Genomic DNA, 18,580 nt, shown 5'->3' with positions numbered 1-18,580 from the left:
TGTTTAGTATTTAATTTTATTTTGTGAGATAGTATGATTTTCCTGCAGTACTATAGTTGTGTAACAAACCTCCATAAAATTTAGTGGCTTCAAATGATCATTTTAGTGTGTGTATGGATTTGGTGTTTCTGGAATTTATACTGGCTGCCACAGGAAAGGCTTATGTTTCTCTCATGATATCTGTGGTCTCAGCTGAGAAGAGAGAGACCAGTACTGACTCTTCAGCCAGAGCCTGGAATCATTTGGAAGTTCATTCACATTCTTACCTAGTGGTTGATGCTGGGACCATAGCTGACTGTTAGCCAGTGTTCCTGCACTTGCCCTCTCTGGGATCTCTGTGAGAGCTGGTTTAGGCTTCTTAACAGTGTGGTGGCTAGGTTCCGAGAATGAACCTTGGTAACTACTTTTGGTGTTCATTGTTGGTTGAAGCACTCAAAAAGTTCTGCTTGAGTTTAAGGGGAGGAGGCATGGGCTCTGCCACTCAATGGGAAGGTGTGGGGAGGAAATGTGGTTATAATATGGGTTGAATTATGTCCTCAAAAAAGGTGTTGTGAATACCCATAACCCAATACCCTGGTACTTCAGAATGTAACCTGATTTGCAAATATGAAGAGTCTTCAAAAAGTTCATGGAACTTTTGAAGTTCCATGATTTGCTTATGCATGGACTTCACAATCTTTTATTCCAAAATAAAATAAAATAAATTTTTACTTGAAAAACAAGGACTGTGTGTGTGTGTTTCTGTGTGTGTGAGAGAGAGAGCCAGAGAGCCAGTGAGCTTCCATCCACTAGTTCAGTGAGATGGGTATTATGGCAGAGGCTGGTCTTGATCATGCTGAAGCTGGGAGCCAGGGACTCAATCCAGGTCTCCCATGTAGGTAGCAGAAGTGCGTTACTAGAGCCATCACCCCTGCCTGCCAGGGTCTGCATTAGCAGGAAGTTGGGATAGAAGATCAAACCTAGACACTCCAATGTGGTATGCAGTGTCCTGACTGGTGTTTTAACCACTAGGCTAAATGCTCACCCCTAAATTTATCTTTTAATCCCATTTCCAAGAAGTTTTTGAAGTACCTTTGTTAGGGTGGTGTTAAATGTAGTCAGGAAGACTCAGACCCATTCTCCCCAAGGGGAGAGTGTCACTTGGCAATGGAGGCAGAGATTCAAGAGCTGTGTCTATTGAGGTCCTTGGCCCATCTCTTAAGTGGGTTGTTTGTTTTGTTGTTGTGGAGTTTCTTGATTTTTTTGTAGATTCTGATTATCCACCCTTTATCTGTTGCATAGTTTGCAAATATTTTTTCCCATTCTGTCAGTTGCCTCTTCACTTTCCTGACCGTTTCTTTTGAAGTAAAGAAACTTCTCAATTTGATGCAATCCCAAATGTTAATTTTGGCTTTGACTGCCTGTGCTTCTGGGGTATTTTCCAAGAAGTCTTTGCCTGTGCCTATATCTTACAGGGTTTCTCCAATGTTCTCTAATAATTTGATGGTTTTGGGTCATAGATTTAAGTCTTTAATCCATGTCGAGTGGATTTTTGTGTAAGGTGAAAGGTAGGGGTCTTGCTTCATGCTTCTATATGTGGAAATCCAGTTTTCCCAGCACCATTTATTGAATAGACTGTCCTTATTCCAGGGATTGGTTTTGGATCTTTGATCAAATATAAGTTGGCTGTAGATGTTTGGATTGATTTCTGGTGTTTCTATTCTGTTCCATTGGTCATTCCATCTGTTTCTATACCAGTACCATGCTGTTTTGAGAATAACTGCCCTGTAGTATGTCCTGAAATCTGGTATTATGATGCCTCCGGCTGACTTCAGTACCTTTCAGTGATTTATAGATGCAGCAAACAGAAAGTCGGTAAGGCTGTCTCTGAGTAGCAGCATCTATCAACTGGATTTAGTTGATGTTTATAGAATACTTCCAACAACAGCAAAATACACATTCTTCTCAAGCTCATACGGATCATTCACCAAGACGGAAGACTACAATCTGGGGAATAAACATAACTTGTGCTCTCAGACTATAGTGGAGTTAAGTTAGAAATCAATAACTTAATGATTTATGCAACTTGTATGGTATAGTTAGAGAGATGGAAAATTTAAAAATGCTTGGAAATTAGATGCATATAATTATAACGTGGGTTAAGAAAACCTTGAGAAAATAAAAATACTTTGAAAAAAAGGAAATAAAAATCAGTGAAAGCAAATCTTGGAGGTTAATTAATTGCACTTGAATGCATGTGATAAAAGAAATTTGAAAAATCAGCAATCTAAGCTACTGCTTTAGGAAACTAGAGAAAGAAGCACTTTGTAAGCCTAAAGCAAGAAGAAAAGAAATAAAACTTAGGGAAAAGGGACCAGGCCATTGGCCTAGTGGCTTGGGTTGATACCTGGCCTGGCTCCTGATTCCAGCCTCCTGCTAATGTGGACTTTGGAAGGTGGTAGTGATGAAGGAAGCAGTTAGGTTCTTGGCACCGAGGTGGGAGACCGGGATTAAGTCCTGGGCTCCTGCTTTCAGTGCTGGCTCAGCCCAGCCTTTGTGGGCATTTGGGAACTGATATAGAGGCTGGGAGTTCTCTCTTAATAAAAATAAAATAAAAAATTAGAGTGAAATTGAAAACAAGAAAAAAAAATGAAACTAAAAACCGATTTCTAACAAATTTAACAAAACTGGCAGAACTCTAGGTAGAATAACCAAGAACATAGGTAAGATGATATGTTATTAATAATTTCAGGAATGAAGACATTAAGATTTCTTGTTTGTTTTGGTTTTCAGATTTTATTCTGGTAAAATGTATATAACATAGAATTCAACTGTTTTAACTTTTTAAGTGTACAATTCAGTGACACATATTAAGTACATTTGCATTTTTGTGCAACTGTGATTAGCATCTATCTTCAGAATTATTTTCATTTTCCCAAACTGAACTCTGTACTCATTAAACAATAGCTTCCCATTCCTCCCCCAGCAACGACCATTTTTCTTTGAATTTCTTAAATGAAATTTTCTTTATTTTGTTTGAAGATTTATTTTATTTATTTGAAAGACAGAGTTACAGAGAGGTAGAGACAGAGAGGTGTTCTATCCGTTGGTTCACTCCCCAGATGGCTGCAAGGCCAGAGCTGCGCTATCTGAATCCAGGAACCAGGAGCTTCTTATGGGGCTCCCACATGGGTGCAGGGGCCCAAGGACTTGGGCCATCCTCCACTGCTTTCCCAGGCCATAGCAGAGAGCTGGATTGGAAGAGGAGCAGTCAGGACTTGGATTGGTGCCCATATGGAATGCTGGCGCAGCAGGCCAGGCCTTTTAACCCACTGCACCACAGTGTCGACCTATGTATTTGAATTTAACTATTATAGAAATCTCACGTAAGTACAGTCACATTATTTTCTTTTGTGTCTTTCTTACTTCACTAATCATAATATCCTCAAGGTTCATCGATGTAGCATAAGTCAGAGGTTCTTCCTTTTTGAGGTTGAATTATTCTTTTTTTGGTTTCCATGTAATTTACTTAATCAGATTTGCAGAGGGTTCTAAAAACTTGCATTTTTAACAAGGACTCCAGGGAATTCTAGGCTTTGATTAGAAGTATGGTTTGAGAAAGCATTGTATGTCAAACTACATATACAATAAAATGAAATTTTAAGTGATGTAATTGAACAAAATATTTCTTTATACTAATAGGTACCTAAATACAATATAGTTTAAAAAATGAGGGGCCGGGGCTTTGGCACAGTGGGTTAATGCCCTGGTCTGAAGTGCCGGTATCCCACATGGGTGCCGGTTCAAGACCCGGCTGCTCAACTTCCGATCCAGCTCTCTGCTATGGCCTGGGAAAGCAGTAGAAGATGGCCCATGTCCTTGAGCTCCTGCACCCACATGGGAGACCTAGAAGAAGCTCCTGGCTCCTGGCTTCGGATTGGCACAGCTCTGGCCATTGCAGACAATTGGGGAGTGAACCATCGGATGGAAGACCTCTCTCTCTCTGCCTCTCCCCTCTTTGTATAATTCTGACTTTCAAATAAATAAATAAATCTTAAAAAAAAGAAAATGAAACTATATGTCTACAATTGTGTTCATAAAGATAAGTATGCCAAACCAAAAGCTATGCAACATTGAGAAACATTAACAGCAAATCCAAGTACAAATGAAGATACTCTGGTGAATTTTAATGTTTCATCGAGTATTGAAAAATACCAATTTTTCAGCCTCTTTGTTTCTTTCATTCTCTTCTTTTTTTTTTTTTTTAAGATTTATTTATTTATTTGAAAGAGTTACTGGGACAGAGTTGGGCAAGGAAGGGAGGGACAGAGAGGTATATTCCATCTGCTGGTTCATGCCCCCAGATGGCTGGCTGCAACAGCCACATAATTCAACTGAATTTATCCAACTTTCCTTCTTCACCAACAACTTGAGGTATGTTTTCATGTACTTTATAAATTTTAAAAATTTTTTTATTTGTTTGAGAGGCAGAGTGACAGAGAGTGTGTATGTGAGAACTCTGATCCAGTGGTTCACTCCCCAGATTCCCACAAAGGCAGGAGCTGGAGCTGGGGCCTGGGAACTCAGTCATCTTGGTCTACATGGGAGGCAGGAACCCAATTATCTGAGCCATCACTGCTACCTCCTAGGGCTTACATTAGTGGGAACCTAGAGTCAGGAGCTGGAGCTGGGAATTGAGCCCAGGTGCTCCGATGTTGGACATAGGCATCTTAGCTAGACTACATGCCTGCCCTGGCCTTCTCTGTTGAGTAGAATATGCTATACAGATACAAATGTGGATATTTCAAAGAGTTCATGAAAAATAGAATTAAGATAAATTTATTTTAGTCCAAAAATTTGATATCTATGCAGTTTTTTTTCCTTTTTTTTTTTTTAACTTTTATTTAATATAAACTTCCAAAGTACAGCTTTTGGATTACAGTGGCCCCCCCTCCCCCCATAACTTCCCTCCTACCCGCAACCCTCCCATCTCCCACTCTCTCTCTCATTCCATTCACATCAAGATTCATTTTCAATTATCCTTATATACAGAAGATCAATTTAGCATCTATTAAATAAAGATTTCCACAGTTTGCACCCACACAGAAACACAAAGTGTAAAAGTACTGTTTGAGTGCTAGTTATAGCATTAATTCACATTGTACAACACATTAAGGACAGAGATCCTACATGAGGAGTAAGTGCACAGTGACTCCTGTTGTTGACTTAACAAATTGACACTCTTTATGGTGTCAGTAATCACCCTAGGCTCTTGTCATGAGTTGCCAAGGCTATGGAAACCTTTTGAGTTTGCCAACTCCAATCTTATTTAGACAAGGCCATAATCAAAGCGAAAGTTCTCTCCTCCCTTCAGAGAAAGGTACCTCCTTCTTTGATGGCCGGTTCTTTCCACTGGAATCTCACTCGCAGAGATCTTTCATTTAGGTTTGTTGTTGTTGTTGTTGTTTTTCAGAGTGTCTTGGCTTTCCATGCCTAAAATACTCTCATGGGCTCTTCAGCCAGATCTGAATGCCCTAAGGGCTGAGGCAAGAGTGCTGTTTAGGACATCTGCGATTCTATGAGTCTGCTCTGTGTATCTTGCTTCCCATGTTGGATTGTTCTCTCCTTTTTATTCTATCAGTTAGTATTAGCAGAGGCTAGTCTTGTTTGTGTGATCCCTTTGACTCTTAATCCTATCATTATGATCAATTGATCACTTTGACTAGTGAGATGGCATTGGTACATACCACCTTGATGGGATTGAATTGGAATCCCCTGGCCTGTTTCTAACTCCACCATTTGGGGCAAGTCCGATTGAGCATGTCCCAAATTATACATCTCCTCCCTCTCTTATTCCCATTCTTATATTTAACAGGGATCACTTTTCAGTTAAATTTAAACACTTAAGAATAATTGTGTGTTAATTACAGGGTTCAACCAATAGTATTAAGTAGAACAAAAAAATACTAAAAGGGATAAAGTATTAAGTTGTTCATCGACAGTCAGGACAAGGGCTGGTCAAGTCACTGTTTCTCATAATGTCCATTTCATTTCAACAGGTTTCCTTTTTGGTGCTCAGTTAGTTGTCACTGATCAGGGAGAACATATGGTATTTGTCCCTTTGGGACTGGCTTAATTCACTCAGCATGTTTTCCAGATTCCTCCATCTTGTTGCAAATGACCGGATTTCATTGTTTTTGACTGCTGTATAGTATTCTATAGAGTACATGTCCCATAATTTCTTTATCCAGTCTACTGTTGATGGGCATTTGGGTTGGTTCCAGGTCTTAGCTATTGTGAATTGAGCTGCAATAAACATTAATGTGCAGACAGCTTTTTTATTTGCCAAGTTAATTTTTTTTGGGTAAATTCCAAGGAGTGGGATGGCTGGGTTGTATGGTAGGGTTATATTCAGGTTTCTGAGGAATCTCCAGACTGACTTCCATAGTGGCTTAACCAGTTTGCATTCCCACCAACAGTGGGTTAGTGTCCCTTTTTCCCCACATCCTCGCCAGCATCTGTTGTTAGTAGATTTCTGAATGTGAGCCATTCTAACCCGGGTGAGGTGAAACCTCATTGTGGTTTTGATTTGCATTTCCCTGATTGCTAGTGTTCCTGAACATTTTTTCATGTGTCTGTTGGCCATTTGGATTTCCTCTTTTGAAAAATGTCTGTTGAGGTCCTTGGCCCATCTCTTAAGTGGGTTGTTTGTTTTGTTGTTGTGGAGTTTCTTGATCTCTTTGTAGATTCTGATTATCCACCCTTTATCTGTTGCATAGTTTGCAAATATTTTTTCCCATTCTGTCAGTTGCCTCTTCACTTTCCTGACCGTTTCTTTTGAAGTACAGAAACTTCTCAATTTGATGCAATCCCAAATGTTAATGTTGGCTTTGACTGCCTGTGCCTCCAGAGTCTTCCAAGAAGTCTTTGCCTGTGCCTATATTTTGCAGGGTTTCTCCAATGTTCTCTAATAATTTGATGGTTTTGGGTCATAGATTTAAGTCTTTAATCCATGTTGAGTGGATTTTTGTGTAAGGTGAAAGGTAGGGGTCTTGCTTCATGCTTCTACACGTGGAAATCCAGTTTTCCCAGCACCATTTATTGAATGGACATCTCCACTTGCAACAATGGCCCTATTGTAGTAACTGCCCGTGGTTACATCAGCTGGAAAATTATTGCTTGTTCAGGGAAGTTGACTGAAGGGATGCTCTGGTGCTTGGGCTGTGGTGGAAGCCCCACACCAGTTAGCCTCCGCAGTAGTAATGCAGGTGCCTCATGAACTATTAGCTTTTGACTTCAGGTTACAGTCAGGTCTGAGAATCCCACGCAGTCATGATGGAGGTAGTGCCTGGACCCCTGGTCCAGCTGGGGGACATGAGTGGGTGCTCGGCCATCAGGCCTGGTGGCACAGATGACTCACCGTGGCGGGTCTGTCACACCACTGACCCAACAAAAACTGCCCAGGCTGTACCTTCCCTGTGTTTGACTTGTTAGCTTTGTGACTTTATATATTAAGTTGTATATGGTCTTGTGTCATCATTTCCACGTGAAATGGGAAAAGTGATAACACCTACTCTATAGGGTTTTGACAATTAAATGATCTAATACATGCAGTGTGTTTAGAACAGTACCTGGCACAACTTAAACGTCAAGTTGTTTGCTGAAGCCTTTCTGTCTCTTCTGTGAAGTTTTATTTCTGAACCTTTGCCACCATACAGTTGGAGTTGCATGGAATTCGGAGATAAGGCAGCACAGGAGGTTGATCTTAAGTTTCTCAAAGCCATAACACGTGGAAATTGTTATTCTAGTTGTAAATACCATGTCCAAGACTGCCATACAATTAAATATACTAAAGGGACTGATAGGGAAGCTATTTTTAAATACTTTTCCATAAGACTGTACTGGGTACCATTAATCCATGTTCTTTCTCTGGATTTGGGTGTTCTAGACATTTTATATAAATGGGATCATATAACATGTAACCTTTTGTGTGTGATTACTAAGCCTTTTGAATGATGGTTTTGGTGTTTTTGAAATATGTTCATTTTTAAATATTAATATAAATACATAACACCTCTGTGAGGTAGACAGGAAGGTTGTGACATATCACATTGTCAAATTTATTATGTGTTTGTGACCTGAACTTACCATAGGGAGAGGGAAAGAAATTCAGAGATAGCTGGGTGGAAGTTTGGAGAAGTAGAGTTAAAGGCAAAATAGGACATGATGATATATGAGAAATGATTCAGTTCTGTGGGATTTCTAGAACCATGAATATTAAACTCTACTAAACTATAACTGCCATTAAATACTCCAGCTGTATTTCAACATTTGAAATCTGAAGATGAGTTGTTGAGTTTTCAGGAGTTGAATCTCATTTCATGAAGACTGAAAGGATGTCAGAAATGTGCTCTTGTTTATTCCATACTCTTTAGATGGATGCCTGTTGCTGCAGAGTGCAGAAGGGGTATGATTAATTCATTTGCTTTAATCAGTTAGGGCAGATAATCACTTGAATAAGGGCCTTCTGTGTAATAGAAATATAAAACATTAATTCTTGGAGGCTGTAAGTATATTTGACATTAATGGTTGGTCTTGGTAAAGTGTGCCAATCTCATATTTATGTAGTAGGTTTTCTGTTTTAAAAAATACTGTCCTTTGGGGATGCAAATTATTGCCATTTTATAAATGAATTTTAATTATAGCTGTAGGTAAGACCACAAGGATAATAAATACCCTATTATTATTCCTTACACTGTACGCTCATTATGAATGTTTTCTTTTGCCTTGGTATTTGAACACAGTGTGCACGTTGGTGTTCATTACTAAAGTGATCATTTCTATTTGAATATTGTTTATTACCATTTTATCTTTTGGTTGAATTTGTTGTTTTTATATCTACTTAAGAGATTGGCATGGTTTATGATGAATATGTGGACATATGTATAATTCATGAACTCCTAGAGAGGAATCTTAAAGGTTAATCTAGTCTTGGTTGCCCACCTAAAATTCAAATTCCTCTTTAATCAGTTCTTTGTGACATTTGGCTCCTGTAAGTAATTGCTGCTGTAATGTAGCTATTGGTAGGGACTGTACTATGCTTTCTGGGAATCCCATCCTATTTCTGAATAGTTCCATGTATTTGAAAATTCTATCTTGAAGCTCTCTCATCTGTTAATAATTTATTGTAATTTTGTTCCTATGAAGGTAGCCCCCCTTCTACAAAAAATACTCTTTAATAGTTTGAAGACAGATTGGTCACAGGTTTCATTATATCTTATTTATGCTAAGCGTTTCCTTTTTGTTGAATTGTTTGAAATATTACAGGATTTCCCTATCCTGTCACTTGATGATTTCTGTTAATTCCTTGGCATGCAATGTTTTTTTGTTTGTTTGTTTTTTTGAAGATTTATTTATTTATTTGAAAAGGAAGACACATAGAGGTGGAGAAAGAAAGAGATCTTTAATCTGTGAGTGCGCTCCTCAAATGGCTACAATAGCCAAGTTTGGGACAGACCAATGCTAGGAGCCAGGAACTCCATCCTACTCTCCTACATGGGTGTCAGGGACCTTAATTCTTGGGCCATCTCCCACTGCCTTCTCAGGCACATTAGACAGAAGGTCAATCTGAAATAGGAGGCTGGCTGACACGGTAGCATAGTAGGTTACATGCTTCTGCTTGCAGTGCTGGCATCCCTTACAGGCAACCAGTTCAAGTCCTGATGCTCCATTTCCAATCCAGCTCCCTGCTAATGTGCCTAGTAACGCATTAGAGGATGGCCCAAGTGCTTGAGCTCCTGTACCCACATGAGAGACCTTGAAGAAGCTCCTGGCTCCTGGATTTGGATCAGCCCAGCTCCAGCCATTGCATCCATTTGGGGAGTGAACCGGTAATTGGAAGATATCCCCCCCCCCCCCTTTCTGTAACTCTGCCTCTCAAATAAATCAAATAAGTCTTCTTTTAAAAAAATCTGAAGCAGAGGATTTGAACATGCACTCCAGTATGGAATGTTGGCATCTCAAGTGGTGACTTAACCATTCACTGCAGCATTTGCCCCTCAAATGTTTTTGACTAAGACTTCAATAAAGAATATATTTCACATCCTGACTCAATCCACCCATACATATACATATGCATAGTACATTTTAATATATATGTTACTGGGGCCAGCATTGTGGCATAGCCTGCAGTGCCAGCATCCCATATGGATACTGGTTTGAGTCCTGGCTGCTCCACTTCCGATCCAGCTCTCTGCTATGGCCTGGGAAAGCAGTAGAATGGCCCAAGTCCTTGGGCCCCTGCACTCATGTGGGAGACACGGAAGAAGCTCCAGGCTCCTGGATTTGGATTGGTGCAGCTCCAGCCGTGTGGCCAATTGGGGAGTGAACCAGCAGATGGAAGACCTCTCTCTCTCTCTCTCTCTCTCTCTGCCTCTCCTTCTCTCTCTGTGTAACTCTGACTTCGAAATAAATAAATAAATCTTTTAAAAAAATAATATATATGTTATCAAGGCAAAAATTTCGTTACATGGTATATCCTTACTTTAATATTTTCTGCCTTTTTTCCTCTTAAAGTATAATTTCTACTGTATTTTTCTGGAGAGCAGTGTTCTTCAGTCTTAATGACTCAGTTCCTTACATGGGCTTTGGTGGAAGTCATGGGGCAGCACCCATAGGTCTAAATCAGATTGGAGGTGTTCTATTCTTCCGGACTTCACAAATCGATTTTTGATTCCCTTGTTGTGAATGGCACAACTCACACATAATGTTATCTTCACACACAGCTTGGGAAGCATGTTGGTGTCAGAGATACCCTTTTTGGAAATGTTCCCAGTGGCTGTGGCCTCCATTATGTTTCGGTTGATGACCTTCTTAATGGCCTTGTCCTTGGGCACACGTAGAGCTCAGTTCATGCAGCAAACAGGCTGCATGTGGCCACTGCTCTTTTTGTTGCGACTGTTGTTTCTTTTCTTTGCCATCATGGAAGGGAGGACTTGACCTGATCTGCTGTTTCTTTTTCATTTTTAAAGTGTTCTGGTCTTACCTATCAGAATTATTAGTGGATTTCAGTTTGTAGTTTGGGAAGTATAGTTCTGGTCTGTTCACATTGCAGGACTGAAGTACATAGTTTTTAAAAGCTGGATGTTAGAGTAATGGTTACTAAAACAATGTTTACCTTTATCAACTCAAAGAATATTCTGACTTAAAACTTAACAAGTTTATCAAGTTCTTGGTAATGAATGCCATGAGATCCATATATACAGCTTTCATTTTTGTTCTTAGGTGGCGACAGACAAGGTTGCAGAAAAGCTGAGTTCTACTCTCTCATGGGTGAAGAACACGGTGTCGCATACAGTCAGTCAGATGGCCAGTCAGGTGGCAAGTCCATCGGCTTCATTACACACTACATCCTCGTCTACCACACTGTCAACACCAGCCCTTTCACCATCGTCGCCATCACAACTGAGTCCAGACGATTTGGAACTCCTGGCTAAACTGGAGGAACAAAACAGGTGAGTGAAGTTGTTTGGTTCTTTTCCTCTCTAATTATCATACAATTCCAACCATATATATATATCTCACAAATAGATGCATACATATACATATATATGTGTATATGCCACAGTCAAAATTTTAAATACTTAACAATGAAATGTATTACTTTTTAGTTTTTGGCTCTTTATTAAAATTACTATTTAAAGATTTATTTATTTATTTAAAAGGCAAAGTGACAGAGAGAGACCAGAAAGAAATTTTCTATTTGCTGGTTCATTCCTCAAATGACTGCAACACCTAACACTGGGCCAGGCTGAATCTAGGAACTAGGAACTCCATCTTGGTCATTTTTTTTTTTTTTTAACTTAAAGATTTTTTTATTTGAAAGTCGAAAGTTACAGAGGAGAGGCAGAGAAGAGAGAAGAGGGAGATCGGTCTTGCATCTGCTGGTTTACTCTCCAAATGGCTGCAATGGTCAGGGCGGGCCAGGCCAAAGCCAGGAGCCAGTAGTTTCATCTGGCTTTCCTACATGGGTGCAGGGGCCCAAGGACTTGTGCTTCTTCCAATGCTTTTCCTGATGCATTAGCGAGGAGCTGGATTAGAAGTAGAGTGCCCAGGACTTGAACCAGTGCCCATATGGGATGTCGGCGCTATAGGTGGCAGCTTTACCCATGCTGACCCCCATCTTGGTCTTTTACATGGATGTCAGGGACCGAAGCACTTGGGCCATCTTCTGATGCCTTTCCAGGTGCATTAGCAGGAAGTGGTATCAGAAACAGAGTAACTAGGACTCAAACTGACATCACGAGCAGCGTGTTAACTTGCTGCACCACAGTGCCAACTACTCAGGTCTTTCATTGGGGAAGTTGATCTTAAAACAGACTAAAATTTTCTTTTGGATTAAATAGCTTTAGATTTATTTTGACAAGTTAGAAAATCCTTCTTGAATTTTACCAATTTTTGCCTTTTTTTAAAAAAGATTTATTTATTCGCAAGACAAAGTTACTGAGAGAGAGGAGTGCTCAGAGAGAGATCTTCTACCTGCTGGTTCATTCCTCTAATGGTTGCAATGACCAGGGCTTGTCTGGGCCAACGCCTGGAGCCAAGAGCTTCATCTTGGTCTCCAGTATGGGTGCAGAGTTCCAGAGCCATCATCTGGTACTTTTCAGGCACATTAGGGAGCTGGATATGAAGAGGAGAAGCCAGAACTCAAACTGGTGTCCATTTGGGATGCTGGTGCTGCAGGCCTCAGCTTAACCCAATGCGCTACAGCACCTACTCTGCATTTTATCAATATTTAAAGGCAAACAAAACTACCATTTTTATTTTAAATTCTCTAACTAGTCCCCTTTAGTTAAATCATAAAATAATTTAATACAGATTTCAGATTTGTGGTTTAAAGTAGAAAATCTTTTCATATGTTTATCCATACAAGATAAAATGCTGTTTTTTCATGGTGGGCAGGGAATCCAGTGGTCGTGTACCATGCTGGGAACATGTGCTCTGGACCTTGTGTGCTTCTTCACTGTTTTCTTGTGAGAGCTTCTTAAGGCGTCATCCACACAGGACTATAAGGAAGAGTAATCTTTTGTGTTTAGACTTTAAGAACAATAGCAAACATAACTTTCTAAAAGTTTTTCTGATATATGTAGTTGACATAATTAACTACACATACTTAAAATGTACAGTTTTAATATGTGTATATCTTTGTGAAATCGTCACCAAAATAAAAAAAATGAAGACCTCCATTTCCCTCTTCCCTGCCCCAGGTAGCCATTATAGGTGAATTTGCATTTTCTAGTTTTTTTTTAAAAAATAGAAATTGAATCATTCAGTATATGCTCTTTTTGTATGGATTACTTCATTTGGCATAATGATTTTGGCAGTCAACACATTGTAGCACATTTTAGTAACATATACCAATGTCCATTCCTTTTCATTGGCTAATAATATTCCATTGTATGGGTGTATCACAGGTGCTGTGAAATCAATAAATATTTGTATGGCTGTGTGCTTTCAGTTCACTTGAGCAAATATGTAGGAATGGAATGGCTGAATCCTTCTCCTATGGTACATGTAGGTTTAACTACCATGCTGTTTCCAAAGGGCCTGTACTTTTTCACATTCCCACCAGCAGTGTATGGAATTTTTAGTTTCTTTCTTTTTTTTAAAGATTTATTTATTAATTTGAAAGAGTCACAGAGAGGCAGAGGCAGAAAGAGAGAAAGAAGTCTTCCATCTGATGGCTCACTCCCCAAATGGCTGCAATGGCTAGAGCTACACCAATCCAAAGCCAGGATCCAGGAGCTTCTTTTGGGTTTCCCATGTGGGTGCAGGGGCCCAAGGACTCGGGCCATCTTCCACTGCTTTATCAAGCTATAGCAGAGAGCTGGATTGGAAGAGGAGCAGCTGGTTCTTGAACTGGCACCCATATGGAATACCTGCACTGGAGGTTGTCGCTTTACCCACTATGCTACAGCGGTGGCCCCTTTTAGTTTCTTTATATGCTTGCTAACACTTGGAATGATCAGTGTTTTTATAAAAATTTACTTGAGGGGCTGGTGCTGTGGCGTGGTGGGTGATGCTGGCATCCTGTATGTATGCTGATTTGGGTCTTGGCTGCTATATTTCTGATCTAGCTCCCCAATGGTGCACCTGGGAAAGCAGCAAAGGATGGACGACATGCTTGGGCTCCTGCACCTGGCAGGACATCCTGGCTCCTGCCTTGCATCAGCCCAGCTCTGACTCTTGCAGCCATTTGAGGAGTGAACCAGCAGATGAAAGAGCTCTTTGTCTCAGCAATTCTGCCTTTCAAATAAATAAATCCTTAAAATTTTTTTTGAGAGGCAGGGAGACTGAGAATGAAGGAGAGAAAGACAGGAGAACTTACATCATCTGGTTCATTTCTCAGATGCCCACAGAGCTGGGACTGGGGTGAGCCAAAGATGGGAGCCAGGAACTCAATCCAGATTTCCCATGTGGGTGGCAGGAACTCAGTTACTTGAGCCATCATTGCTGCCTCCTGGACTGCACTATAGCAGGAAGGAGTCAGAAGCCAGAACTGAGTAGCTAATCCAGGTACTCCAATGTGGGGTGTGGGTATCTTAAAAGGCATCTTAACTTTTAGGCTAAATGTGAGCCTGTAATCAGTCTTTTTATTGTTAGCTATTTTAATAGGTATTGGTTATCATTTTCTTTTTAACTATTTGTTTGAGAGGCAAAGACAGAGAGTGAGTGTGTGAGAGCAGAGCATGCTCCCCCATCCTCTTATATGCCTGCAGTGACCAGAACTGAAGTCAGGAGCTGGGAAACTAAATCCACAACCGCTTGGATGGCAGGAACTCAATTATTTGAACCATTACTGCCGCCTCTTGAGATTTATATTAGTAGGAAGCTGGTATAAAACTCAAGTACTCCTATATGGATGGTGGGTGACCTAACTGGCATCTGAATCACTTGGCTCAATGCCCTTCCTGTGTGTGTGTGTGTGTGTGTTTTCCATCCAGGAGCCACCGAATTCCATCCAGGTCTCCCACATAGGTGTGAGGGGCCCAAGCTCTTGGGCCTTCTTCTCCTGGTTCCCCAGGCATATTGTCAGGGAGCTGGATCAGAAGTAGAGCAGCCAGGACTTGAACTGGAGCTTATATGGGGTGTGGAGGCTTAACCTGCTATACCACAATGCCAGCTCCCCTCATGTGTTTTTATTTTGCATTTCTTTGATGGTGTTGAGCATCTTTTTTATTTGTTGCCATCTATATATCTTCTTTTATTTTAAAAAGTTAAATTATTTGCTTTCTTTTTATTTTGAGAATTCTTTACATAGTTGATATATAGGTCCTTTATTTAGTACATAATTTCTAAGTATTTTTTCCTCTGTGACTTATTCTTTTAAAAAATTTCTCCCAAAGAGCAGATTTTTTTTTTTTTAGAGTTTTTATTTATTTATTTGAGAGGTAGAGCCTACACGAATGCAGAGGCCCAAGGACTTGGGCCATCTTCTACTGCTTTCCTAGGCCATATCAGAGAGTTGGATTGGAAGTAGAGCAGCCGGGTCTTGAACTGGTATCCGTATGGGATGCTGGTGCTTCAGGCCAGGGCATTAACTCGCTGCGCCATAGTGCTGGTCCCACAGGGTCCTAAGTTTAATTTTCAATTTTTTATTGCCAGCTTATAGAAGTTGTTTTTTTCTCGTTTTGATCATGTCTCCTATAACCTTGCCAAATTCACTTAGTGTTCTGACAGATTGAAAAGAAATCCATTAGATTTTCTGTATAGATGTGAGCATATTGTCTGTGACTAGGATCACTTTTACTTTTATCTCTGTCTTCTGCTTATTGCAGTGGACTTGAACGTTCTACTTCAGTATAAATTTGAATAGAGGTGGTAAACAGACATCCTTGTTGTTTTCCTCTTCTTAAGGGGAAATCATGAAGTATATGATATGAATAATAGGTTTTAGCTTCTTATCATAAGGTTCGGGAAGTTCCTTTCTAGTCCTATTTTACCGAGTGTTTATATGAAACATATTTTGTATTTTGTCAGATGCTTTTTATGTTGCCTGTATTGAAATGATCATATGATTGTCCTCTTTTTAGTCTGAAAATATGGAAACAACTTTGGTTTTTGAATGTTAAGCCAACTTTGCATTTCTGATGGAATATACCCCATTTGGTCATGATATATTGTCTTTATAAAATATTATTGGATTTGGTTTACAAAAATTTTATTTGGAATTTTTGTATTTGTGTTTATGAGAGAAATTGGTCTATAGTTGTCTTAAAATGGTTTTGATCTTCAGCTATCATATCTTATGACCTGGTAATGTCTCTGTAATCTTCCTTTTCTAATAATGTTTTTTGCTAGCAACATCCTTCTAAATTTATGGCGACTTGTTTTATGGCCCTGAATACGGTCTGTTTCGGTGAATGTTTTATGTGTGTTTGAGAAGAATGTGTGTTCAGCTGTTGTTTGGTGAAGTATTCTGTAAATGTCAGTTTGTTCAAGGTGGTTGACAGTGTTTTTCAAGTCTAGTGTATCTTTGCTGGTTATCTTCTTACTTGTTATATCAGGTACTGAGAGAGGAATATTGGATCTTTCAGTTACTTATATAATTGTGAATTTGTCTGTCTCTTTAAATTTTGTCATTGTTTTTTGTAATTGAGGTTCTGTTATTAGTTATATAAACATGTAGGATTGTTAGGTCTTCTTGTGAAATGACCTTTATCTCTGGCGATACCATTTGCTTTGTAATCTCTGTATTTTATTGGTATAGTCATGCAGCTGTCTTTGGAATAGTGTTAATATTTTATTTATCGTTCCACCCTTTTACTTTTATTCTGTTTTTTTTGTCTTTTTCTTTTAAGTTTGTTAGGCAGCCTATAGATGGATCTCATTTTTTAAAAATACATCTATTAATCTACAGTCTAATAATCTTTGCCTTTTACGTGGGGGTATATAGACCATTTGCTTTTTTTTAGTTAAGAAAGTTTCATTTCTTGCTCATATTTATATTCCTATTAATCTGTGAGTTAGATACATCTTTGTTCTCTGCTTCTTCACTTCAGGACTTGTACCTAGCCTGTATTCAGGATAAACTGTATTTATGGCAGATGGAAAAGAGATACAGTTGAGATACATTAAAATATTTGCTAGAGTGGTTCATATTATTTCGATTTAACATTTTATTGGCCAAAGTAAATTAGATGGCTAAACATTTTATGAGTGAGGAAGGAAATATAACCTTGCAGGGGTAGATTAAGGAAAACTTTTTTTATTATTTCAGTTTCTTTATTGGTATTTTCATTTTGAATTTAGTCATATGCCATAACATTCATTTCTTTAAAGGGTACAACTTAATAAGTTTTAGCACATGCACAGAATTGTGCAATTTCAGAATATTTTAATAACCCAAAAAGAAACTTGGTGCCCATTACTTTCCCATTTCACCCTTCTTCCATACACTTGTAACCACTAATCTACTTTCTGTCTCTATGTATTTGCTTGTTCTGTATGTTTTATTAAGGCTTTATAATGGGGCACGGGCATTGTAGCATGCTGGTTCCAGACTCAGCTGCCCCACTTCTTATCTAGCTCCCTGTTAATGTGCCTGGGAAAGCAGTGAAGATGGCCCAGTTGTTTGGGCCCCTGCACCCATGTGGGAGATCTGGAAGAAACTCCTGGCTCCTGGCTTTCTTTGGCTTGACCCATCCCTAGCCATTAGGGCCATTTGGGGAGTGCATCAGTGAATGGAAGATCTCTCTGTTCTCTGTCTCTTCCTTTTTCTCTGTAACTCTGACTTTCAAATAAATAATTGTCTTTAAAAAAAAAAATAAAGCTCATGCTGGTTTACTCATCAGAAGCCCACAACAGCCAAGACTGCATTGGGCCAATGCCAGGAGCTGGCAACTCAATCTGTGAGAGCAGAGGCTGAATTTCTTGAGCCACCATCCATTGCCTCCTAGCGTATACATTGGTAGAAAGCTGGAATTGTGAGCCGGGACTGGGAATTGAACCAAGGCCCTCCAGTATGGGATGCTGATATCCTAACTGTCATCTTAACTAGGCCAAAAATCCACCCCAATGCTGTCATTTAGTAATTACATTAAAGTTCATGATATTTGTGTTGAACTTGTCACAGAGTGCTTTTGGGGGATGTCATACCATTACACATGTAGTATAAGCACCTTAAAACAGTACACTTGTATTTCTTCCCTCCACTCTTTTGTGCTAATTTTGTCATACATTTTACTTTTGTTTATGTTGTTGGTGCTCTTCTTTCCTTTATTTAGATCTGGGGTTCCATTTGACCATTTTCTTTCTTCTGAAAGGCTTCCTTATTTAGCTTTTGTATGTTTGAGAAAGTCTTCATTTTGCCTTTGATTTTTAAAGATCCTTCTTTTCTGACTGTAGAACTCTAAGTTGTCAGTTTTCTCTTCATGAATGATGTTATTTCATTGATGTTTCTCTTGCACGGTTGTCACTGAGAAATCCAGTGCGTTTCTTGTTTCTCTTTTCAATACCTTTTTTCCTCTGCTTAGTCAATGATTTTAGGCAACTTGATTCTGATTTGTCTTGCTATAACTTTGTTTCTTATATTTGATGTTTG

General features: G+C 39.4%; 1 protein-coding gene across 4 annotated transcripts in view; it reads left to right on the top strand.

Moving 5' to 3' along the window:
- The window catches only part of EVI5 (ecotropic viral integration site 5), a 232,658-nt gene that overhangs the window by 35,579 nt on the left and 178,499 nt on the right, over window positions 1-18,580 (top strand). For all 4 annotated transcript variants that reach the window (XM_062191739.1, XM_062191738.1, XM_062191740.1 and 1 more), the window contains exon 2: window positions 11,263-11,492. In XM_062191739.1, coding sequence (XP_062047723.1) covers window positions 11,344-11,492 — 149 coding nt within the window. In that variant the 5' untranslated portion in view covers window positions 11,263-11,343. The remainder of the gene's footprint in view (window positions 1-11,262; window positions 11,493-18,580) is intronic.

Source organism: Lepus europaeus, chromosome 5, assembly GCF_033115175.1.
Source record: "Lepus europaeus isolate LE1 chromosome 5, mLepTim1.pri, whole genome shotgun sequence".
In the NCBI taxonomy this organism is placed as follows: domain Eukaryota; kingdom Metazoa; phylum Chordata; class Mammalia; order Lagomorpha; family Leporidae; genus Lepus; species Lepus europaeus.
The sequence above is the reverse complement of the archived record's forward strand: the minus strand, read 5'-3'. Positions and strand labels throughout refer to the sequence as shown.